The sequence below is a fragment of the Brachyhypopomus gauderio genome, chromosome 5, assembly GCF_052324685.1.
Source record: "Brachyhypopomus gauderio isolate BG-103 chromosome 5, BGAUD_0.2, whole genome shotgun sequence".
NCBI lineage: Eukaryota > Metazoa > Chordata > Actinopteri > Gymnotiformes > Hypopomidae > Brachyhypopomus > Brachyhypopomus gauderio.
In genome coordinates, this window is record NC_135215.1 from 36249374 (window position 1) to 36273148 (window position 23775).

Sequence of the window (23775 nt, forward strand, 5' to 3'; positions counted from 1 at the left end):
TTCCCTAAAAAGGACTGAGGCTGTAAATTGTGCAGCTTGTACAGTAGATGCAGCGTCTGGTTCTGGTCTGCTGCAGCCCCCAGCTGTCCCTCGTCTTACCTTCACCCAGACCATAATTAAATCCAGGGGAGATGCGTGTCCTCCGTGTGCAGCGGGAGCGTTCAGGTAGTGCACGCCGGCTCTCGCATGTCGGCTGGCTGGTGACGAGCTGAATGCAGGTGGTTCTACTCATCAAGACTCTTCTCCTTTGTCTTCTGCCCTGTCAGGGTGCCGGGGCAATGAAGCCACGAGGGAGGAATCTTTTTCAAGCAGCTTGCGGTACAAGCGAGACCTGAACTGTTCCAGTGCCTCATCAACTCTCAGCACAGACCCATGGCTAACGGACTCATCACCTCCCCACTGAGTGGGGCGGTCACCCCTGAATAGAGCCGCTCAACCCAGACTACTCACACGTCACCTTTACCAGCAAATACTGGAATGGACCCACAAAACCAATGACTACAAAGTCCTTTCCAGTTCAGCTTGGATTTATAATTCTCTATGGAAATGACATAACTGGGATCTAAGGGACACTGGTAACAAGGAGAAAGTCACTGCTTCACATACACTTAATGACACGAAACTGGTGGAATCACGATCAAGACATCTTGGTTTCTTTGGTGGATGTTTATGCAAATCAGCAATGGGAAATCAATGATCCTCGTCCATAAAATCCTAATTATGGCAAAATGCAGCTGACAGAAAGGCACCTTGGTATGGTGCACAGTTGTTTAATTTCTATAGAAGACTGGTTGCATCTGAAATGTTAAAGGACACTGCGATTTTAAATTCATCTTTGAATTTCTACATTTTTGCGCTGGATGATGCACTTGAATTGCACTCTTTATGCACTCCTGTATCTAGTTCTAGTCCCAATTTTAACTATAGGTTATAAGCAGGAGACAATATTCCAGCATTATAGATGACCTACTCATCATCTGGTCTGCTGAGATGTGGTTAGACAGAAACTGGCTTCTTCATGGTTAAACCAGGACATGGCAGTGGGCCTAGGCTTGCGTTGAGTTTGATAAAACAGAAGAGAACTGGTTTTGAAGACTGGGAGGTGTGAGTTCTCTGCTGGATTACAAGGCGCAAGGCACAAAACACTTCCCTCCAAAGCCATGCTTGGGTCTGATGGTCAGCTTGGACTGCTCCCAGACTGTTCTGGGACAACCACAGACTACGGAGACTGAGGGAACCAGAGCTCAGGAGCGGGGTAAGTTCTCCTGTAAAGTTTTGCTTTTAAGGGTCACGCCCAGGTCACCTATATAAGTAGCAGAGTAAATGTTTATAGGAAATGTTCCAAAATGTTCATATATTGATATTCAGGACATTTTTGCATCAAAAAAATTAGACACCACCTTCAGCTATCGTCTCACAAATTGGACGCCCCAGATCTAGTGTACATGTTATAATTTCACAATCCCCAGGCTTTTCCTGTCTGTTGTAATGTCACCTGGAGTGTTACCCAGACATCACTGCTCATGGTCTGACCTTGAAACAGATTCACATCATGCATGCTCTCTTCCTGCCCCACCCCCCATCTCTGTGCTATCAGTATCCTTCTTTGTATGAAAACCACAATGCCGAGCACTATATAGTGAGTGCAGCCATAATACAAAAGAGACACAGCGCGTCTCCAAAATGTAACTCCATAATGTACTGTGGGAAACCCAACAGGCCATCACATTATAGTAATGGATGGTTTGAAGTGCTGCACCAAGGAATCTAATGAAGTTGAGCTATATTTCTCAAATCTGCACTGCACAGTGGACATGCGGGTGACGTGGGCAGAAGGCTGCACCTTCATGATCACGGCCAGATCATCCACCCTTAGTGGGAGTCCTTACACGGATGTCACTGGCCAACATTTTTCTCTGCAGCTATTCATTTTTCTAAGGCAGCTTTTCAAATGTCCCCTCCCCAATCTGTCTTCTGTGAAATCACTATTTTCCTACAAAAGTAACATTCATTTTTTCCTTTTTTTTCTCCACTCTGTTGTTTTATTAATAGATCTGAACATCTTAAATAAAATATCAAATGCCTTATTTCATGGACGTATCCTAAGCAAGAGAGCGTGCGGTATAAAAGATAAGAAACACACGAGGAGTGAATCTTACACCTGCACCTGTAATCTCACCTGCAATATGATCAATGGATCTGGACCTGTACAAGCAACTCATCAAGCTGTCCAACAAAATGATTATTTTCTCACATCATCAGGCCCTTTGTGGTCAGTTTCTTTACTAGTTACCACCATCAGCCTTAAGCATTATTTTGTGCTACTATATTTGACAATACAACATCTACCGTATTTCCCTGATTCTCGTTAGCGTTTCTAACTCTGTCTCCTGACCGTGTAGGATAATGCACAAGCCTCCTTCAGCCCAGGAGGAGAAAGGCACCATGAGCAACGTCACAGTCCTGGACATCACCGAGTCCGTAAGCCCGGCGATGACGGTGCCAGAACCGCACCCGTACCCCCTCAGCTTCCAGGTCTCTCTGACCGGATTCCTCACGCTGGAGATCGTGCTGGGCCTGAGCAGCAACCTGACCGTGCTGGCGCTCTACTGCATGAAGTCCAACTTGGTCAGCTCGGTCAGCAACATCGTCACCATGAACCTGCACGTGCTGGACGTGCTGGTGTGCGTGTGCTGCATCCCGCTCACCATCGTGGTGCTGCTGCTCTCGCTGCAGGGCGACACCGTGCTGGTCTGCTGTTTCCACGAGGCCTGCGTGTCCTTCGCCAGCGTGGCCACCGCGGCCAACGTGCTGGCCATCACGCTGGACCGCTACGACATCTCTGTCAAGCCGGCCAACCGCGTGCTGACCATGGGCCGGGCGGTGGCCCTGCTAGGAGGCATCTGGGTCCTCTCTTTCCTCAGCTTCCTGGTGCCCTTCATCGAGGTGGGTTTCTTGGGACCAGAGACGAGCAAAGCCAACCAGACGGTGGTGGTTCATGTGAACGAGTACTACACGGAGCTGGGCCTCTACTACCACCTGGTGGCCCAGATCCCCATCTTCTGCTTCACCGCGGTGGTCATGCTGGTCACCTACTCCAAGATCCTGCAGGCGCTCAACATTCGCATCGGCACACGCTTCCACGCCTCGCAGAAGAAGAAGAAGAAGAAGACACGGTGGAAGAAGAACATCTCACTGATGTCTTCCTCACAGCAGCAGCTGCCCGAGGTCACGGACGGCTCCCAGAGCGGCGTGGGTCAGCGGGCAGGTGGAGGTGGAGGTGGTGGAGGTGGTGGTGGTGGAGGTGGTGGCCCCACGCTGGGCATGCGCACCTCCGTCTCCGTCATCATCGCCCTGCGTCGTGCCGTCAAGCGGCACCGTGAGCGGCGGGAGCGTCAGAAACGCGTATTCCGCATGTCTCTGCTCATCATCTCCACGTTCCTGCTGTGCTGGACACCCATAACTGTGCTGAACAGCGTCATCCTCAGCACGGGGCCCAGTGACCTCACCGTCAAGCTGCGGCTGGGCCTCCTGGTCATGGCCTACGGGACCACCGTCTTCCACCCGCTACTGTACGCCTTCACGCGGCAGAAATTCCAGAAAGTTCTTAAGAGTAAGATGAAGAAGCGGGTGGTGTCTATTATTGAGGCGGACCCGCTGCCCACCAACTCGGTCATCAAGAATTCATGGATTGACCCAAAGAGGAATAAAAAAGTGACTTTTGAGGATCACGAGGCCAGACAAAAGTGTTTGTCCTCGGAAGACGTTGACTAGCGGCCTCAAAAACAGTATCGTCAAATCTGCAATTTGGTAACAAAGGGAAAAGACTGATTTAAGAGTGATTTAGATGAAATTATATTAGATGTGCATATATTGTTCAGTATCAGTTTATTACTATTTATATGAACTTCAGATTTAGTACAATAGGATAAAATTCACTGTGCTGTAAACAAAACAAAAAACAAAACAACCCCTGCATGCTGTTTTTGTACCATTGTAAATATATCATTATTTGAGATGTATATATACACTCTATATGAAACTGTATGTACCAATATTAGAATCCATAGTCTACATTACATATAAATGTATTTGTAATAAATTAGACACAAAATGTCTCTGGGACTCGACACTTAAATCTGCTCCTCTGTCCACCAGATAGCAGCTCATATTTCTCCGTCGCTCTGCCCCAGTACAGAGAGCTCAGCATGTTAAGGGATTGCAGTGTTCATAATGTGACAGCAGACAAAACTTGAAGAGTAGCGTGTGGCCTACCGACCTCTGTGAACAAGGGCAATAGCCAAACGACAACTGCAGCTATACGCAGCTATACAACCGACTCCCTCCTTCATTCAGAAACATTAGGGTATTCAATATGTGAACTTTCGTTTTGCTGATGAAGGGCATTCAGACCCTGTACTACAGCTTAATTTAGGGACGCCGCCCCGGCCCCACAGCCCAGATCAATATGACAGTAAGATATGTGACTTTGGCTTGTTCTGCATTTGCTGTAAGGGACATTATCGTTACATCGATCAGAAAATATCAATGTTTGCGCACGGCAGCAGGGCCTGGTTCAGTCTAAACAACACCAGCATTAATTACAGGAAAGAAAAAAAAAATTACAATCAATACACTCTTCTGCTAGTCAGAATGAGCTCAGTCCAGACTCTCCGCTGCCTTTTCAGCTCACACAAATGGGGCCACGGAGACAAATGAGAGGGTCTTTTCTCACTAACGCAGGGGGCCAGTTTCCTATTTGGAGCGCAGCTGTTTTGCGTGCTGGTTCTGCACACCCAATAAAATGCCAGCGCACCCCATCTGACCAAGGTCATTCCTATTTTGACTGCACTTGGAAAAAAAATAATAAGGGATCCAATCTGGCCAGCAGGGCCCATGTTGACTTTCATAATGTTTTGTTTTCCAGAGCAATCAAAAAGGTCATTAGCACATGAAGTCAGCACCCTACCTATTGTTTACTGAGATTAGTTCCAAAATGCCAGGCTCAGCTGCCATTTTTAGCCTAAGATAGGAAGGATCAAAAGAGATTAAATGTATTCTGGTGTGCTTGGCTTGCACTTTGCACGGGCAAACATCCATGTTTAAAACAGTGATAAAGAGATACTGGGAGGGGGGTGTTATTGTTTTACATGACGGTGTGTGTGTGTGTGTGTGTGCATCAGTCTATCTGTCTGTCTGTCTATCTCTCTACTCGTGTGTCTGACAGCTTTATCAGAAGGGGACAGATTGTTACAAAGAGGGAGCAGAGTGGAACAGTGTCCTGTACCCGCGGAGACGCTCCCTGGGCTGACAGGAGACTCTCCCTCTTACTCTCTCCACACCTCTACCTCTCTGCCATGGCTGCATGGAATGATTGAATTCCTTTTCCTGGAAAACTCAACAGCAGATTGCATATTCTAAGCCTACAATGTGAGGCTTCTGCTGGAACTCTGATTAGAAATGCAAACAAGAAGCTGTTCAAGTAATCCAGAAGTGATTAAGAATCCAGATAAGCTCCAGCACTCTGCAGAGAATGGGAACTCTCTAAACCACAGCGCACCCTGGTGTACAAATGTTGCAGGACATTTACAGTGAGGAAAAAAAGTATTTGAACACCCTGTGAAATATGTGAACACCCTCTGAAGTATTTGAACACCCTCTGAAGTATGTGAACACCCTCTGAAGTATTTGAACACCCTGTGAAGTATGTGAACACCCTCTGAAGTATTTGAACACCCTGTGAAGTATTTGAACACCCTCTGAAGTATTTGAACACCCTCTGAAGTATTCTGCCACTTAGAAATCATGGAGGGGTCTGAAATTTTCATCTTAGGTGTCCACTGTGAGAGACTTCCACAGAAAAATTTCCAGATTCCAGAAAAATCTGGAAATCACAATGTATGATTTTTAAATAATTTACTTGTGTGTTACTGCTGCAAATAAGTATTTGAACACCTGTGAAAATCAATGTTAATATTTGGTACAGTAGCCTTTGTTTGCAATTACAGAGGTCAAACGTTTCCTGTAGTTTTTCACCAGGTTTGCGCTCACTGCAGCAGGGATTTTGGGCCATTCCTCCACACAGATCTTCTCCAGATCAGCCAGGTTTCTGGGCTGTTGCTGAGAGAAACAGAGTTTGAGCTCCCTCCAAGGATTTTCTATAGGATTCAGGTCTGGAGACTGGCTAGGCCACTCCAGAACCTTGATATGCTTCTTACGGAGCCACTCCTTGGTTATCCTGGCTGTGTGCTTTGGGTTATTGTCATGTTGAAAGATCCAGCCACGACCCATCTTCAGTGCTCTATCTGAGGGAAGGAGGTTGTTCCCCAAAATCTCCCAATACATGGCCCCGGTCATCCTCTCCTTAATAGAGTGCAGCCGTCCTGTCCCATGTGCAGACAAACACTCCCAAAGCACGATGCTTCCACCCCCATGATTCACAGTAGTGATGGTGTTTTTGGGATGGTACTCATCATTCTTTGTCCTCCAAACACGGTGAGTGGAATTAAGACCTAAAAGTTCTATTGTGGTCTCATCTGACCACAGAACGTTCTCCCATGTCTCCTCTGGATTATCTAAATGTTCATGGGTGAACTTAAGACGGGCCTGGACGTGTGCTGATTTAAGCAGGGGAACCTTCCGTGTCATACATGACTTTAAACTATGACGTCTTAGTGTATTACCCACAGTAACCTTGGAAACAGTGGTGCCAGCTCTGTTCAGGTCATTGACCAGCTCCTCCTGTGTAGTTCTGGGCTGGTTCCTCACCTTTCTTAGGATCATTGCTACACCACGAGGTGAGATCTTACATGGAGCCCCAGTCTGAGGGAGAGTCTTACTGATTGGGTGGAGTGGACAGGTGTCTTTAAGCAGCTAACGACCTCAAACAGGTGCTTCTAATTTAGAATAATAAGTGGAGTGGAGGTGAACTTTTTAGAGCTGGACTAACGTCTTTGAGGGCCAGAAGTTTTGCTGAATGGCAGGAGGTCAAATACTTATTTGCAGTAGTAACACAAATAAATAACTAAACACTCATACACTGTGATTTCCCTTTTTTTGTTTGTTTGTTTTAGATTATGTCTCTCACAGTGGACATGCACCTAAGACAAAGATTTCAGACCCCTCCATGATTTATAAGTGGGAGAACTTGCAAAATCGCAGGGTGTTCAAATACTTATTTTCCTCAATGTAGTTTGAAATTTCTTATTGGCACAGTACTGCACTACTAACATGCTAATACTAAAAAAATGTTTTTACTGAACTGAATTCACTTTTTTTCCCTCTGCATCCAAAATCTCTCACAGCTCTACAGTTTAAGAAATGGGCTTCAAGCCAAACACATCAGCCATGCAATCAGTGACATTAACACAGAGTGATTCATTATTTCCTCAATCTGCAGTAGTAGTTGGGAGTGTCACTGCAGATCAGAAGGTGAAGATGATACACCTTCAACACTAGTGTGCTACTCATGGCAACCTCACCTGAAGCAACAGAATAATGTGTGGACTCAGCACTTAGTATCACTGTGCAGAACAGTAATGAACTTAAATCTGCAGTGACAGACTGGTCTTGTAGTACTGCACCAACATGCTTGTAATGTTCGTTCCCGTTCTGCTGGTCTGGCTGGTAATGCAGTGAGTCCCGCTGAACCAGCGATACAGCCATCTGTGCTTATTCTGAGGAGAGGAGAAGTGCGTCTCGACCATGAGTCACAAATCATTTCATTTAACATAGCTGCCAATTTAAAGGTACATTGTACTGATAATCACAGTATATGATGATATATCCAGGCCCTTGATGGTAAGACACTGACACCATAATAGGAAAAGACCAACACAATATATTGGGCACTTCAATGCCACCTTTAATGCCACCTTTAATGCCACCTTTCATGCAACCTTTATGCAAACTGACCATGATATAAAGTGGGTGTACCCATTTAGCAGTGTCCACACACCACATGTACAATGAGGCAATACTAGAGAAAGGGAGAATACACCCTCCATGTAACATTTGAAACCCTCACTCTCAGCAGAGAGAGATACAGAGAGAGAGGTGATGAGAATGAGAACCAGGTCTGTGATTAACAGCCTCTCAACACATTCAGGGGCTACAGGTTTACAGGTGGCGGTTTAGATCCTGCACACACAGCCAACATGCACAACTGTGCAGCAGGTCTGTCAGGCATGAAATGTGAAGAACACACATCCTACACTCTATTTATACCTCCACACCAGGGCCAGAAGACATTTTATTACATATGCCAGAACTACACCACCATTTTTTTCTATTCTAAGTTCTCTCTATTTTAACAGGGATGTCAGTGTGATTTTTCATTACTGGTTATGCAGTGGTGTAATAGTGCAAACACTATCTGAAAAGTTCAGATGTGATTAACACTTCCTAAGGAATACGCTATTTGGGGCACAGAACTGTGGCATGCCTGTGTGTGTGTGTGTGTGAGTGAGTGTGTGTGTGTCCCAAACTTTTTCTGAAGCGCTGTATTTTGACTCAGTCCACATGACATGAGAGAAAGAGAAAAATATATAAAGGCATCACCATGTTATGTCAATTTCCTAAATGCACTGAGAATATGGCTGTTCTGGAAATAACATTTGTATTGTATTGTATTAGTGTAGCAGTGGCGTGTTGTGTGTTAGACTTATGCTATTTATGACTTTCTCCTCAGTGTGAGCTTGGAGATGTTCCCTCCAGGAGAGCTGCAGTGTCTGCTCTCTTTTCTTCTGCTCCAGTTTGTACAGCTGTTCTAGGAGTCCAGAGAGACATCCTGCACACACAGGTACAACGCACACTTCGCTGAAACCCGACGGACCTCTGCAGAACCTTCACCTGCTTGCGCACCCTACTAAAACCATCTGAGTAATGATCCCCGCTCAAGGGCGTGCAGTCATCACTGATCATCGCACCTACTCTAATCCTCCGGAGGCTGACACAGAATACGAATATTTTACCAGTGAGCACAGAGCCTGGACAGAACAGGAGAGAGACAGACTTTAGGAAGAGTGGGCAGTGGAGTGAGTGGGGAGTGAGAGTGAGTGGGGAGTGAGTGGTGAGTGAGGAGTAGGAGTGAGTGGGAAGTGAGAGTGAGTGAGTGAAGAGTGAGAGTGAGTGAGGAGTGAGAGTGAGTGGGGAGTGAGTGAGTGAGGAGTGAAAGTGAGTGGGGAGTGAGGAGGGAGAGTGAGTGGGGAGTGAGAGTGAGTGGGGAGTGAGAGGGGAGTGAGTGAGTGAGTGAGGAGTGAAAGAGTGAGGAGGGAGAGTGAGTGGGGAGTGAGAGTGAGTGAGGAGTGAGAGTGGGTGAGAGTGAATGGGGAGTGAGAGTGAGTGAGGAGAGAGTGAGTTGGGAGTGAGAGTGAGTGAGTGTATGGGGAGTGAGAGTGAGTGGGGAGTGAGTGAGTGAGGAGTGAGAGAGAGTGAGGAGTGAGAGTGGGTGAGAGTGAATGGGGAGTGAGAGTGAGTGGGGAGTGAGTGTGAGTTGGGAGTGAGTGAGGAGTGAGAGTGTATGGGGAGTGAGAGTGAGTGGGGAGTGTGTGAGTGAGGAGTGAGTGAGAGTGGGTGAGGAGTGAGTGAGGAGTGAGAGTGGGTGAGAGTGAATGGGGAGTGAGAGTGAGTGAAGAGTGAGAGTGAGTGAGAGTGTATGGGGAGTGAGAGTGAGTGAGCAGTGAGAGTGAGTCGGGAGTGAAAGTGAGTGAGGAGTGAGAGTGAGTGGGGAGTGAGAGTGAGTGAGCAGTGAGAATGAGTCGGGAGTGAGAGTGAGTGAGGAGTGAGTAGAGGCATCACTCAGCTTCACTACACTGTTTGTTCTCTACATCTTAATTCTATCACGAGTACAAAAGGCAAAAAGAAAAACACAGGGAGAAATGACAGACTAGAAAAAAACACTCCGTATGCAAACACTAAATAGCAACAATATTTCACAAGGTGAACCAGGAGGAATATAAGTAGACAGGATCATTAGTTAATGAGATCTGTGGAAGAATCGTGGCAACCCTAGAATTCCAGGGAGGAGGACCTCTGGAGGCGGGGGAGGGAACTGCAGGTGCTGACATTAATACATCTGGATGCATTGATAGAGTCCAATTACCCAAAGCTATTGTAAAGTAAAGAATTTTACAGTATAAACAAAGCTTGCTTGTTAATTGCATAAAAATGGGTTGGTGTGACATTTGGCAAGCTTATCAAAATAAATATACACAATTTTTTTTTTGCTTGTGTATGAACATATGAGCACACTGAAGTGTTTGTACACTTCACTCCCCTCTCTACACACACACACACACACACACACACACACACACACACACACACACACACACACACACACACACACACACACACAGTGCAGGTGAACAGGGTTTATGTAATACTGGAATATAAGCATTTGTCCTGAGTTTTTTCATATGCTCCTTCACAATAGAGACTGCTGAAGGGCTGCTGGCTGTTCTTCTAGAACCTTCTGAACCTCAGCCTGGAGCAGAGCTTGAGTTTGGTCCTGAGCCTCTTCTCCTCCTACTAGAGCATGTATACACACACACACACATTAATATCTACACACAACCATTCCTAATGAAGATGGCTTTAAACATTTTCTTGACGCAAGATACGAGAAGAACCTCCTACAGAGATTCTCTTCAGACTGACTGAACTTGTGTTGAATCTGAACTGCTTCACTTTACAAGAGTACTACTCACAAATAAGAGGAGTCAGTACTACTCACAAATAAGAGGAGTCAGTACTACTCACAAATAAGAGGAGTCAGTACTACTCACAAATAAGAGGAGTCAGTACGGGTGTTCCAATGGGAAAATCTTGTGCTAATCTCTTTGCTGGATTTGTTGAGAAACTGTTTTGAGCAACACACTGGACTTGTACGCTGACAATTTTTTAGATACACTATATTGCCAAAAGTTTTCGCTCACTTATACAAATTTTTACAAACATTTGTGAAAGAATGGGTCACTCTCAGAGTTCAGTGAATTCCAGTGTGGAACTGTGATAGGATGCCACCTGTGCAACAAATCCAGTCGTGAAATTTACTCACTCCTTTCCTTGGGAACGACAGCCACTCAGCCACAATGTAGTAGACCACATAAACTGACGGAGCAGAGGGACAGCCTTCCCAGAAGAGTTGAAGCTGTTCTAACTGCAAAGGGTTGACCAATGACATAATGAACCCTATAGATTAGGAATGGGATGTTTCTTAAGCTCAGATGTGAGGCAAGGAAGGTGAACAAATACTTTTGGCAATATAGTGTGTGTGTGTGTGTGCGTGTATATATATATATAGATAGATAGATATATAGATAGATAGATCACAGCTTATTTCATTACTTAATTTACTTTTTAAAGCAATTTTCTCCATTGCTGTAGCCAAGATACATTACAAGACTTTTAAGATTGACTTCAGAAATTCAGCTGTAACTCCTATATACGTTTTAGGCAATAGATACATTTAGATAATTAATGTATTCTTGTGACACACTTTTCCTAGTGTAGCTTTTGTTGTATGTCAGAACATGGAAAAGGCTTAAATGCACAAAAAAAAATACACAAAATCATTGAGTAGCCAAGACAACTCCTACCTGACGATTGTTAAATATTGTGTGAAATACGTTTTTTGTATAGGACTCGGTCGTGTTCGTGTCTTTAAAATCATTAAAAAATGCCAACAAAAATTAAAGATTGGGTGAAAAAACAGCCACATTGTAGATGAATTGTGATTGATGAAAAAGTAGAAGAAACAAGAGTAAAGAAGCATTGTTTTATTTGAGGACTAAAGAACGATGTAAAGGTGATCAAAGTTTGTTGGGAGTGTGACAAAGATTCTCTAGAACGTACTGGGTAAGATCCCCCAATACAACTATACATACAAATACAGTACATTTAAATCAACATAAAAATACAGTACATTTAAATCAACATAAAACAAACAGACATGAGGTTTACCATCCTAACCAGATGTGTTCTTCAGTTGCAAAAATTACATCTTAAAATGTCTGTGTTCAAAATGCAGTTTCAGTTGCAAAAGGTACAAAATCAAACTTTGCTTCCACATACTATAAGCAGTATGTATTCTAGATAGGGATCAAAGAATCCTAATGAAAATAATAGGTTGTCATGTATATACTAATAACACTGGACTGGGTCTTTAGTCTTGCATTTTTAAGTATTATGAGTTAATTATCTCATATTTCTGTTTTTAAACAGACACTGACATTTTAACCAAATTACCAACTGGCAAGGTAGTAGCCCAGAATAATTAAGGTTGATTACAACCGTAGGTCCTGAAATTCTTCCCAATAACATTGATATTGGAACTTGAAAATCATTTTTAATTTCAGATACCCTCACTTACCACGGAAGACCCATTAACAATGGTAGGTTTTGTGCGAATTGACTTGTTTGAAAACCAGTTACACACACACTTGGTACAATTTTAGCAGTTTACCAAGTCTGTGTGGTGAACTTTTAATTTAACATAGAGAAATCCCACACACATAGCCAGACATTTTCTAAAGAATCACCCCATTAACTTACCCACAGACATACTTTATTAGCAGTGAAACTTCACTGCAAAACATAGGCACCCACAAACACACACACACACACACACCCCCTAAATGAGGTTTGCTTCTACTCTGTCTTCTTGTCTGGTTTCTCTCCTTTCACTGGCGTGCGGAAGCAGGACCAGACCTCTGTGTAGAGCAGCGTTCCCAGAAACACCACCGCTGTGCCCACCCAGTGCCACACGGTGAAGGGGTTTCGGAAGTACAGGATAGAGATGATGAGACTAAGGAACTTACGCAGTGTGACCACCAGAGTTACGGTGAGAGACGTACACTCTGTGGTCAGAATGAACACACCCCGAATGCACACATATCTGAGCGGAAGGGTCAAGGGGTATAGCGAGTCACCAAAAGAGAAACAGACAAAACTGCCAAATCAAAAACATAAAGAAAGGCTAAAGAATATCATACATTTCACAAGAATAGTATAGTATACTGAGAGGATTGTGCTATTTGTATTACAAGTCAGTGTATATACAGGAAAGAGCTAGTGAAAGGATACTGAGTGATGACATTCATCATTAAATACAGCCACATTACCGGGACAGAGTGACCAATTATGGGGATCTCCACAGGACCTTCAGGAGAAAGTTAGGGTCATAATAAACGCACCAGCAATTAGAAGAACATGGACTCATTGTAAAACTATCTCTAAAGCCTCTCTTTGTCCCTGGGTTAGTCATGTTAATTTTCATCAACGCTGTACATTAATGACGAATGTCATTAATGGGAATGTCTGGCCCCAGTGCCAGAGAGCAGGAGAAGTGTGTAACCTACAGACAAGCTATTAAATACAGCCACATTAGCGGGACAGAGCAAAGCAAGACTTGCTGAGTTGTGCTTACCTGACCTGCAGGTCAACATTTCTCATTTCAGTGGAGTACAATAACTACGATAATGTCTGCATGACTAATTGTACTTTATTGGGTTCAGGGGGCTATGGTATCGCTGGGAATCTTAGGTCTGAGGGATCGAGCATAGCACGGACGTAATTTTGGGGGGGGATGTCATGACATGTCCCCCCCCCACTTTTTCAAAAGCCGGCTTTGGTCCCCCCCAGTTTTTACGATTAAAACCAAATATTTAAATAGCGACGAATCCATGTCCCCCCCACTTTTGAAATCAAAATTACGTCCATGGAGCATAGCATGTCTTCACTGGCTGAGTTACTCAGGAGTCCTAAAGTACCATATAATAACAGCTTAAGTGCATAAGAAGGTGGAGTAGGACTCACTGCTTTGACTGAAGAGTACCGCATGATTATAGATGTTGGTTGAAAGCAGCAGGAATCCTGGCAAAGGCAGGCAATGCTAAAAGAAGCAGAAACATTGTACTGAAATAAACATGGAACAGAAAATGGATAAGACAGCTTCTTAGCAGGTACCTTCACTCACATTATAGAAGAGAGCTTCCTTTGAGTGTTTGCCATACTTCTTGTACAGAGTCTCTTGGAAAATGCCCATTCTTGCAGACAATAGCAGGGCAAATGTCAGCATGGCGATACCTTTAAATAGCAGTTTCAGGTCAGTCCCCAACTACAGTGTAATGACATTAGCAATTCAAACTAAATTAAAAAATCAGTACATGGGCATACACCAAAAACAGACAACACTAAATGCACTATAGTACCCAACAGTAATACACTAACCTAACAGCCAGTGTAGGAAGACATGCACCCCATCTTCATCTGTAGCACCCTTTACAGAACTCTAGGAATGAAAATCAACAACAACAAACACCATTACAAGAGGTGCTAGTAGACAAGGTTACTACAATCTTTTACAGTGTGAGCTCAAGTTTTCAGCTTGTTTAGCAAAGACTCTGAGAACACTCACCACTTGTTTGGCAGACATAACAGTGCAGATGAAGATGCCTACTGATACTAGAACTATGGAGAGGTATTTACTCGTAGAATACCTGTAACAGACACAAAAAACACCCCATTGGTAATACCATGAATTATCATCCATTTATCATTCAGCAGCCCTCAAGTGATTGGTACTGATATGCAAAGAGTGCGAATGATAATTCAACCGGTAATTACACAAGTCCATCAAAATTTATCTCTGGGAACACTTGCTAATGTAGTCTTGTAGGTATTTCAGTCTTGCTAGGTATTGCTCTGTGTCTAATCTTATATTTTGTTGTCTTCTTTCTAGGTATCAGCACTGGCAACTGTTTATGGCAGTGCTTGAGCTTGAGTAGTTTGGACTTAAACCTGTTTATACTAGATAGAGATGCATATTCTGACTAAACACTTAGCACTTTTGTAAGTCGCTCTGGATAAGAGCGTCTGCTAAATGCCGTAAATGTAAATGTAAATGAAAATACAAAGCCGAGACACTACAGAGAATATAAATTGTAAGATGACAAGCTATTTATAAAAGGAATGAGAAATAATAGCAGCATAGAGAAATTAACAAATTGTTGAACATGAGAAATGAAACTGAATTGAATATTTAGCTAACACAACTAACCTACCTTCTTTTCAATATGATGATTCCTAGAATCATGTTTGCTATTAAAGACCCCTAGAAAGGAAGACAATTAGCATCAGTTGTCAAATGTAATTAATCTTCTGGGATCTGTCATTTTGCCATCCCATAAAAACTGGTGTTTTACAACATTATAATGGTTTTAATGAGAGCAATAATATTACTGACTGTTAAGGCAAAGTATAAACAAAAGCAATGTGGTATCTGTTCTGAAGTTTGGACCACCTGATAATCTTACAATAGGCCAAAAAAGATTTAAACCGAAGCATATAATGATCATAATTACACAGCCAGGTGTATGTCAATACTCTGAGAAATTTAAGAATGAAAAAAATGGACTTACAGATCTGAAGATCATGTGCAGTGGCATTGCGATATTGAAATTGAGGGCATAGTTGTTGATCACACTTACAGTAAAAAACATGGTAACCATTATCACATAGTTACTGGGGAGGAGAAAACAGAACATAGAATGTGTCAAAGACACTTATTTCAATTTCAATTTGAAATGTACAACATAATATGTACCTATTATATGAGCAATAGTAATACATTAACTAGATATTTATCCACAAAGTGACCATGCATTTAACCAAGCTATAGATATGATGTGTGTCCTGTGTGTTCTTGTAGGAGTGATCAATATATGGTGTTTTCATCAGGTGTATATCAGGTGGATACCTAATAGGTATGGCTGGTTTCTTGCGTCCGAAATTCGTTTCAAAAACGAACCCTTCCAACGCAATGAAAGCAAACTGGGCAAATGTGACAATATTCCCACAGCCTGGATGATCCCTGTGGAAATAACAGAAGAGTGAACTTGGAGAAACCTGTTAAAATCATAGACATACAGACACCAGCACAGAAACATGAAGATATTGGGCAACCAGGTCAGTAAAACTGAATGCAGCAGCTGTGTGCTGTACTCACACACACGGTGATGAGGATATAATGAGATTATTAATATAATGAGATTATTAATAATGAAACTAGTTCAGGAGATCCACAGATGTTGGGAGGAGAAGTTGTACATACCTCACCAGCAGCTCCAAAAACACAACATTACTGCAGCATCCAACAAACACTAGAGTCACCGCGAAGACCGTGTTCATGTCTGCGGGGTTCACAGGTTAATCCCAGATTAAAGTCTCTCGGATTATGTTGACATTCTCACAAACGTGCCGGACTGTCAGTGAACACAAACTACTCAATAAACACGAACCCCGGCTTCGTTGTGGGTGACGTGTGTAAAGTGTTATGGGTCTTGTAGTCTTTTTATTTAGATTTAATAGAGAAAATGAACGAGCGCTGGAAAAGGAAACAATACATTTCCCACAATGCAGTGCATTCTGAATGGCCGCCCAATGGAGTATTCTTGGGAGTCAACTTTGCAAATCTTTACTCAGAAGAACACGAGTAAATCAAAATCCGAAGAAAATGAACGCAACATACAACTATTTCTTTCTGTTGTATTCTAGGAACATAATATGAACGTTAAATGTGATATTTGACGCTGGTTAAACGCAGGCGCTAACCCGCCGCTAGACGCGCGCGACGACGGTTGCGTAGCGACGTGTTTCCGGAAGACGTGGCGGTCGCAGCCTGTGGCGGTTCCTCGGATCAGGGAGACGAGTTTAAAGAGTTTAAACTTTAAAGACCTCAAACATGATCTCGCTAACAGATTCACAGAGTAAGTTCACCGAGTCGCGTGTGTGTGGTGGTTGGCGGCCGCTGTGCGGACGGGCACGTTGGTGGTGGAGGTTTAAATCGTGTGTGCGGCGGTAGTTTGAATGAATGAGCAGCACCGTGGCCTGTTAACCGGAAGTGGCTGTAGGTGATGGACAGATGATCCACCGTTACTTCACCTGCTGGTTTTTGTTCCTTTTCTCTTTCTCTTTTCCACATTTGAACGTCTGCTACTATCAATATGTACATGTTCACTGTTGTGAATGTTACCTGGTTAGGTGATGTGTTGTGTGTGTCCACAGAGGTCGGGATGGGGCTGACGGGCTTCGGCGTGTTCTTCCTCTTCTGTGGGATGATGCTGTTCTTCGACACGGCGCTGCTGGCCATAGGGAACGTACGTGTGTGGCCTCGACACACCTGGGGCCTCTCCGACACTAAACACATCCTGACATCACATCTGAGCCTAAACTGGAGGCTTTTCCAGTAAAGTTTCATTCGGTGCTTGGCTAACTGTGTGTGTGTGTGTGTGTGTGTGTGTGTGTGTGTGTGTGTGTGTGTGTGTGTGTGTGTGTGTGTGTGTGTGTCCCCGTCCAGATCTTGTTTGTTGCAGGCCTCTCGTTCGTCATTGGTCTTGAACGTACCTTTAGATTCTTCTTTCAGCGGCACAAAATGAAAGCTACAAGCTTCTTCTTGGGAGGTGTGTTTGTGGTCTTGATTGGATGGCCCATCATTGGAGTGGTTCTGGAGGTGTACGGGTTCTTCCTGCTCTTCAGGTGGGTTTGGGAGCTCCAGGAATCTGCAGAATCGCATGCTTGGCCATCGCTGCATAGTTGCTTCACGTTGCTGTAATTTGTGTTAAGTTAACTTTTTTTAAATTCTCATTTGTGTCACCTAATTTAAATCCCGATTTTGGGAATGTCATTGTCTATTATGGATCATACTGAGGTATTCTGAACCGTGACTAAAGCAGGTAACCTGAAGCTTGTTGCTGAGGCGATGCTCTGTTTGAATTTAGGGGCTTCTTCCCAGTGGCAGTTGGCTTTATCAGAAGAATACCAATTCTGGGGTCTCTGCTAAATCTTCCTGGAATCAGTGGGGTGAGAGTTATACATGAACTGCTTATAATCTGAATATGTCTAAAAACACTTATGAAAACAATATACTGGCTATTTTATTGATTTTAGAACAAATGAATTTATTGTGCAAGATTCTTACATAAAAATATTGTGATTCCATATGTGCAGTTTTCAATGAAAAATCTAAAAGTGATTTTGTTTATGCTTTCTTCTAGTTGGTGGATAAAATCGGTGAGAGCAACGCCATGGTATAATACACTATGTATATATGGTATAATACATTATGTATATATGCAAATGTATATGAAATTAGTTTTCTAGGAGTGCTCACTTGTTGGTCGTACTCATAACTTAATGGTTACACTCTTGGTGAATGTCAAATCAGAATTTCTCATCTTTGAGAGAAAGGTGGTGCTTATACTTGACACAAATATTTGGCTATTATGAGCCCAGCGATAGGCAGTGTTACTTTATTTTAAATGTTATTTTGGGGACTGATCCACAGCCCAAATTGGGCTTTGTGTTGTCACCACATTGCACACCTCAGTCAAGGAGGTAACAGACTTATTAAACCAACAAGTGGCATGTTTTACTGGACTGTGTCGTGACGGCTGTTGGCCAGATTCTGGACTGCTATGGGAGAGAGAGACAGACATGTGTTACTTCACCCCTCTCCCTCTGTGTGTTTGTTTTTTTCTTTCTTTTTACTTCCTTACTAAGCTGTACATAGAGATATCTTATTTCTCTCTGAATGTGTTCCTGGATATTTTGTATTATTCTCTGAAGTGCCAACTGCCTTTTAAAGTCTGCTGTTAGTCATCCTGAGAGCCCTCAGCACATCACCCTCTAATGTACTGGCTCAGTCAAGACTAGCCTTTGTGAAACACAATTTGTAAATATGGATTTTAAATAATGCATAATATTGATGTACGTTTTTACATGGAGAAAGCTACAATTCAATAAAGCTTTCAATGACCGTAAACATGTACACTGTTAAATCTTTATTTTCAAACCTCAGCCATTTAATAGTCTAAAATGGATGTGCGTAAGTTTTACACGTTTATCACGTAGCAGCGGACATAAGACATTCATGTCATCGCAGGGCACAGGTGAACTGCATATTATTGGCATAAGCGTAAGGGAAGAGAAACCTGATCTTGGATCAGTACTCCTAAGCTACTTCATAAGTACAGGTGCTGGTACAGTGTGACAGCATGAGTGAGGGTTGGACCTTCAGAGATGTTTCAGGTCTCTCTGAATGTTCCACAGTGTGTCTGCGCTTGTCTTCAGGTGAGACACCTCGTCCTGAGTCAGAGTCATGTTGACCACGCTGCCCACGCCGTTGCTGTCCAGCACGCAGGGTAAACTCATGAACACCTCCTCACTAACGCCGTACATGCCCTGTTCAACATCACACTTTCACTTGCATGTCAGTTCATTATTTTTTTAGGCAGTGTTTCATATTATGAACAGGGAAAAATTACATTTAAAAATATTTCTTGAAAAACATTTTGGTGGTGAAAAAGGGCATAATAAATTTTTATTTTGGCTGATTCTGAGTTCATTTCACGCCGGGTGCTTAAAACGCTTCCTCGCACAGGCGTGTCTAGTTTGTCCTTCTCTTCTAGACGGACATTAGACCGCCTACCAAATTAACATATTGGCACAGAAAGAATGGCTGATATTAAAAGTGTATGTGGTAGAAATAAATTCAGGATCTAGCTAATTTTGCCCTTTTTCATAACCAAAATGTATTAAAGTATTTGTGTATTTATTTTTAAGCTATGCTTCTTAAGTAAATTTCATCCTCCATGCTAGAGAAGTCTGTTGGGAAATATATAATGGAGCATTATTTGACTGACCTTCACCATGGTGGAGACTGGATGGACTCTGTTCATATTTTTCATGAGACTCTCTGTCAGGTCGGCCACACTCAGTCCTATAGCCCAGTTTGTGTATCCCTTCAGTTTGATCACCTCATAGGCACTGAAGGCAGTTAACACAAATACACTCACAGCTTCTACACTGCAGTAATGTGTCAGGGCACAGGTGCTCCTGAGGTAATGTGGTTGTAGAAAAACAATGGACCAACCTGTCAACCACCATCTTGTGAGTCTCTTTCCAGTTCTCCTTGTCTTTGTCTTTACCGATATCTGGGTTCAGTTTCTGTAGGTTGACTCCGGCTACGTTTGCACCACTCCAAACAGGGACTAGCAAAACACATGTTTGTGTATGAGGGTGAATGCATGCACGCACACACACACACACACACAGTGCACCCTCTGCCTATTGCCTGGCTTCAAACCTCTAGTTGTGCATTTAGGGAGTGTTATCATCTACGCTGCTATTAGGCTCATGAAGAAGGAGAGTTGGAGTGATGACCACAGGGGTGTGTGGGGGTCTGGAGGCGTGTGGGGGTCTGGAGGCGTGTGTGGGGGTCTGGAGGCGTGTGTGGGGGTCTGGAGGCGTGTGGGGGGTCTGGAGGCGTGTGGGGGGTCTGGAGGCGTGTGGGGGGGGGGGGGGGGGGGGGGGCTGGAGGAGTGTGGGGGGGGTCTGGAGGCTTGTGGGGGGTCTGGAGGCGTGTGGGGGGTCTGGAGGTGGAGGGACTGTGGTCCTACCGCTGGAGTCTCCGTGCTCTCCCAGTATCCACCCGTTGAAGCTGCTGGGGTGGATGCCCAGCCTCTCTGCCATCAGGTAGCGGAAGCGGGCGGAGTCCAGGTTGGTGCCGCTGCCGATCACGCGGTGCTTGGGCAGGCCGCTCAGCTTCCAGGTCACGTAGGTCAAGATGTCCACTGCACACGCACGCAGCTCAGGGTTACAGCCCGGACAGGTCACGGGCCCTCGGGTCAAGAAACGAGGCCCCTGGTGTGTTTGTAAGAAAGCATGTTTGGGTACCTGGGTTGGACACCACAATGAGGATGCAGTTGGGGCTGTATCTGACAATCTGAGGGATGATGTGCTTGAAGATGTTGACGTTTCTCTGGACCAGGTCAAGTCTGGTCTCGCCCTCCTGCTGACGCACACCTGCTGTCACCACCACCACGCGCGAGTTTGAGGTCACCGAGTAATCTGTGGACAAAAACCAGAGATGGGAAGAGGCAGATAATTGTCATGGTTTTATTTCCAGATAGAGGACCATGCCATCATTAATATGTGCATGCATAGTCCCTGTACACTGTAGCACTGCATATGCATATGTGATCCATTTACATTTTTACATTTCATGGCATTTGGCAGATGCCCTTATCCAGAGCGACTTACATTTTTATCTCATTTTTATACAAGTGAGCAATTGAGGGTTAGGTGCCTTGCTCAGGGGCACCTCAGTCATGGCCTCAGGTCTGGGAATCAAACTCACGACCCTCCGGTCACAAGACCACAAGACCAAAACCACTAGGCCATGACTGATCCCTTACAAATCAACATAAATTCATGGCACTGAGACACATGGCGAAATGGCAGGAAAGCTGGTAATTTGCTCAGATTTGTACCTTTGCCTGACACAATCTTGGGAGTTTTGATGAAGAGGCTTCCATGCTGCAGGTCCATCATCTCCCCTTTCAGTTTGTCCTCCATCACGTCTACCAGGGCCAGCTCGTCTGTCAGCTCCTATACAACCCAAAGAAACAGTCTCACAGATTCCCTGACTTTCACCTTTTGAACCAATTTCAGGCCCAGAAACCCTCTATGGTCTTGATCTTGAATCCCAATTTGATGTAAATTGGTCCAAGAACAATACGCACTACACCAGCCCTAAAACATGTGGATTATGGGATTTTTGTACTCCGTGGTCTCAAGGAGCATGCAGGTTTACCCCCCCCCCCCCCAAGTACTGAATACTGGCAAGTTCTGAATATCAGGTGTGTGTCTAGACTGATGAAATGAAAGTGTAGAAGAGTGAAGTCCTCCACTAATCTCACCCGCAGCAGGATGCTGACGGCACACGCCATGCCCACCTGACCCACGCCTACCACTGACACCTTGTTCCTGGGCGGTTCAGGGGGCCCGATGGAAACAGGCACGATGAGCTTGTGCAACACGGTGGCCATGTCTAGAACTGCAGAGAAGCACAGTGGAGCAAAACGTACACAAAACCCACGGGCCTGCTCCGATACACACTGATCCACAGCTGTACTACTAAGGGAAGGTCAGGAGACCGATGAAAGGTAATGTGATGTTTAACGTACGATGGGGAATAGTACATCTAGTATATCTACCTGCTGAAAACTCTAGATGATGTGACCTCATACAGTCCAAATAAAAGAAAGGTATGAATTGTGTGCCAATATTTATGATTATAAAGCTGTTCAGCTTTCACAGCTTTTGTTAATATAATTAATAGTGATACTAGTTATCTACTGTATAAAAAACAAATCTATAATGCTCCATAATAGATCTACAAACTCCTATTTTCGTTCTCACTCCGACTACTGACCAGTGTAAAACAATCCTCTCAAATGCACTAACAATATGCTTTTTGCTTAGCAAATGATCCAGGTCTCCTTAGATCAAGGTCACATCTATGACACACTGTGGAGTACACACACATTCTGGCTTTTCACTCTCTCTCTCTCCACACAGAAATCACAGCTGCTTGAAATAGCCACACTTCACATCCAGGTCACAGCACAGTAGAAGCGCAAAAGACATCGCAGCTTAGACCTGAATGCCTTTGTATAAACACGCACGCCGCTGTAAACACTTGCCTTGTCTGTAGATGCTTTGTGTTGCCAGGTAAACGTGCCACCATGAGATCAACATGACAGGGGAGCGTGGAGGAGGGCAGGTGACTGCAGTCTCTTGGTAGTGGAGTTGCAGTTTCAGTGCGGCCACGGAGACATGCAGCCCGTGTGGTCCTTGGAGCTGCAGCTGAGTAATGAGAGCAGAGCAGTGTGGACAGCTACACTCCTCTGGTGGTGACTGCTGGTAAGTCCTGTCTGCAGGAGTCTTACTGTAATTCTCACAGCAGCCACTATATGTTGTACGTGTCCTCTTACAACTAAATTATCCCAAACCAGAACAATAAGGTCAGACAAAACTAACCTGACTATGTATTGTATTGCAATTCAATATTAACCAGTATTAGGGGAAAAGGCTAAATAATAAGCTTAATAATCCTAGTTACTCATATTTATATGGACACGTATTAATGTCTCAGACACTGAATATGAATGTCCACATTTGTTGACTGAATTAAATTTTTTCTTAACTGCAAAAAATTGTTTCAAATACTGGTCAAATGTGTAATGTCTCAGTGCTATTTTAAGACAGTGACACATTTTTAATACTTGCAGAAACCAACACTTGGTTGCAGTGAGACGGCAACCTCATGAACTTTGCAACAGTGCATGGACATCATTGGCACGTGTACTAGCTCAGATCAGATAAATATTACACTTGAAGGCAGTGCTTATATTCGCCATCTTCAACAGCTACATACACAATTATTTATAAGGCAACATATCCCCTATGAGCAGCACCAGTTCAGCAGAATATGCTGCAATTTTATCATGACTCAAACTGTGCAAATTCACAATATTTAGACCATAAACACACACAATGGCTTGTAACCATTCTAAAATCCGATTACGTACAAAATGTAATCAATCTTCAAGAAACTCTAAATGCATGTAACTGAAGGTCAAATATTTAACACAAATGAGCATAATTATACACCAAACAAGGGTGTAGAACTTAACCTTAAGTTCCCACCAACATGACTACACTCCACAATATATTTGCACTACTTTGCATCACTTTCCTACGGTCAGCTTCCAAGAGGAAAGAAAAAAAAAAATGTTTCAAGACCACATAAGTTAAGGTTCTTTATTTCATCCCTTTCATTCAACAAATAACCAGACTTGTAGCGTGATGTTCTCAGGGTTGGAGTGTTGATGCACAATACTTAAGGGACCATAACACTTAAAATGTAGT

The 23775-nt window shown here is 43.7% G+C and overlaps 4 protein-coding genes and 1 long non-coding RNA gene across 8 annotated transcripts in view; 3 read left to right on the top strand and 2 right to left on the bottom strand.

Annotated features, from left to right (window-relative positions):
* Positions 1–4099, top strand: part of gpr22b (G protein-coupled receptor 22b) — a 5286-nt gene extending 1187 nt beyond the window's left edge. Inside the window, exons 2-4 of one of the 2 annotated variants that reach the window (XM_077007618.1) lie at positions 267–1255; positions 2053–2272; positions 2403–4099. In XM_077007618.1, the coding sequence (XP_076863733.1) occupies positions 1174–1255; positions 2053–2272; positions 2403–3774 (1674 nt within the window). In that variant the 5' untranslated portion in view covers positions 267–1173 and the 3' untranslated portion in view covers positions 3775–4099. The remainder of the gene's footprint in view (positions 1–266; positions 1256–2052; positions 2273–2402) is intronic. The other variant, XM_077007619.1, reaches the window with a different exon arrangement.
* Positions 4100–11765: 7666 nt separating this feature from the next.
* Positions 11766–16319, bottom strand: slc35b4 (solute carrier family 35 member B4). The gene is made up of 10 exons (XM_077007624.1): positions 16115–16319; positions 15761–15874; positions 15423–15525; positions 15066–15115; positions 14420–14501; positions 14233–14293; positions 13979–14088; positions 13819–13894; positions 13087–13162; positions 11766–12898 (listed from the first exon to the last, which is right to left on the bottom strand). Exons 1-10 carry the CDS (start codon positions 16189–16191, stop codon positions 12652–12654), a joined length of 996 nt encoding a protein of 331 aa, XP_076863739.1. The 5' UTR covers positions 16192–16319; the 3' UTR covers positions 11766–12651.
* Positions 16320–16456: 137 nt separating this feature from the next.
* golt1bb (golgi transport 1Bb) lies at positions 16457–19184 on the top strand. 3 transcript variants are annotated; one of them, XM_077007626.1, is made up of 6 exons: positions 16457–16769; positions 17068–17159; positions 17360–17538; positions 17781–17862; positions 18057–18072; positions 19132–19181. In XM_077007626.1, the coding sequence occupies exons 1-6, from the start codon at positions 16745–16747 to the stop codon at positions 19164–19166; spliced, it is 429 nt and encodes a 142-aa protein (XP_076863741.1). In that variant the 5' UTR covers positions 16457–16744; the 3' UTR covers positions 19167–19181. The 3 variants fall into 3 exon arrangements, with proteins under 3 accessions (XP_076863741.1, XP_076863742.1, XP_076863743.1); XM_077007628.1 differs by lacking the exon at positions 16457–16769 and adding an exon at positions 16800–16950 and having other exon boundaries at positions 19132–19184; XM_077007627.1 differs by lacking the exon at positions 19132–19181 and having other exon boundaries at positions 16464–16769; positions 18057–18821.
* Positions 18830–22748, bottom strand: ldhbb (lactate dehydrogenase Bb). Its single transcript, XM_077007625.1, has 8 exons — positions 22548–22748; positions 21762–21898; positions 21333–21450; positions 20737–20910; positions 20460–20633; positions 19934–20051; positions 19704–19827; positions 18830–19242 (listed from the first exon to the last, which is right to left on the bottom strand). Exons 1-8 carry the CDS (start codon positions 22600–22602, stop codon positions 19075–19077), a joined length of 1068 nt encoding a protein of 355 aa, XP_076863740.1. The 5' UTR covers positions 22603–22748; the 3' UTR covers positions 18830–19074.
* LOC143515372 (uncharacterized) lies at positions 20461–23699 on the top strand. Its single transcript, XR_013131100.1, has 2 exons — positions 20461–22767; positions 23136–23699. It is a non-coding gene; the product is annotated as an uncharacterized LOC143515372 (long non-coding RNA).
* Positions 23700–23775: the final 76 nt, after the last annotated feature.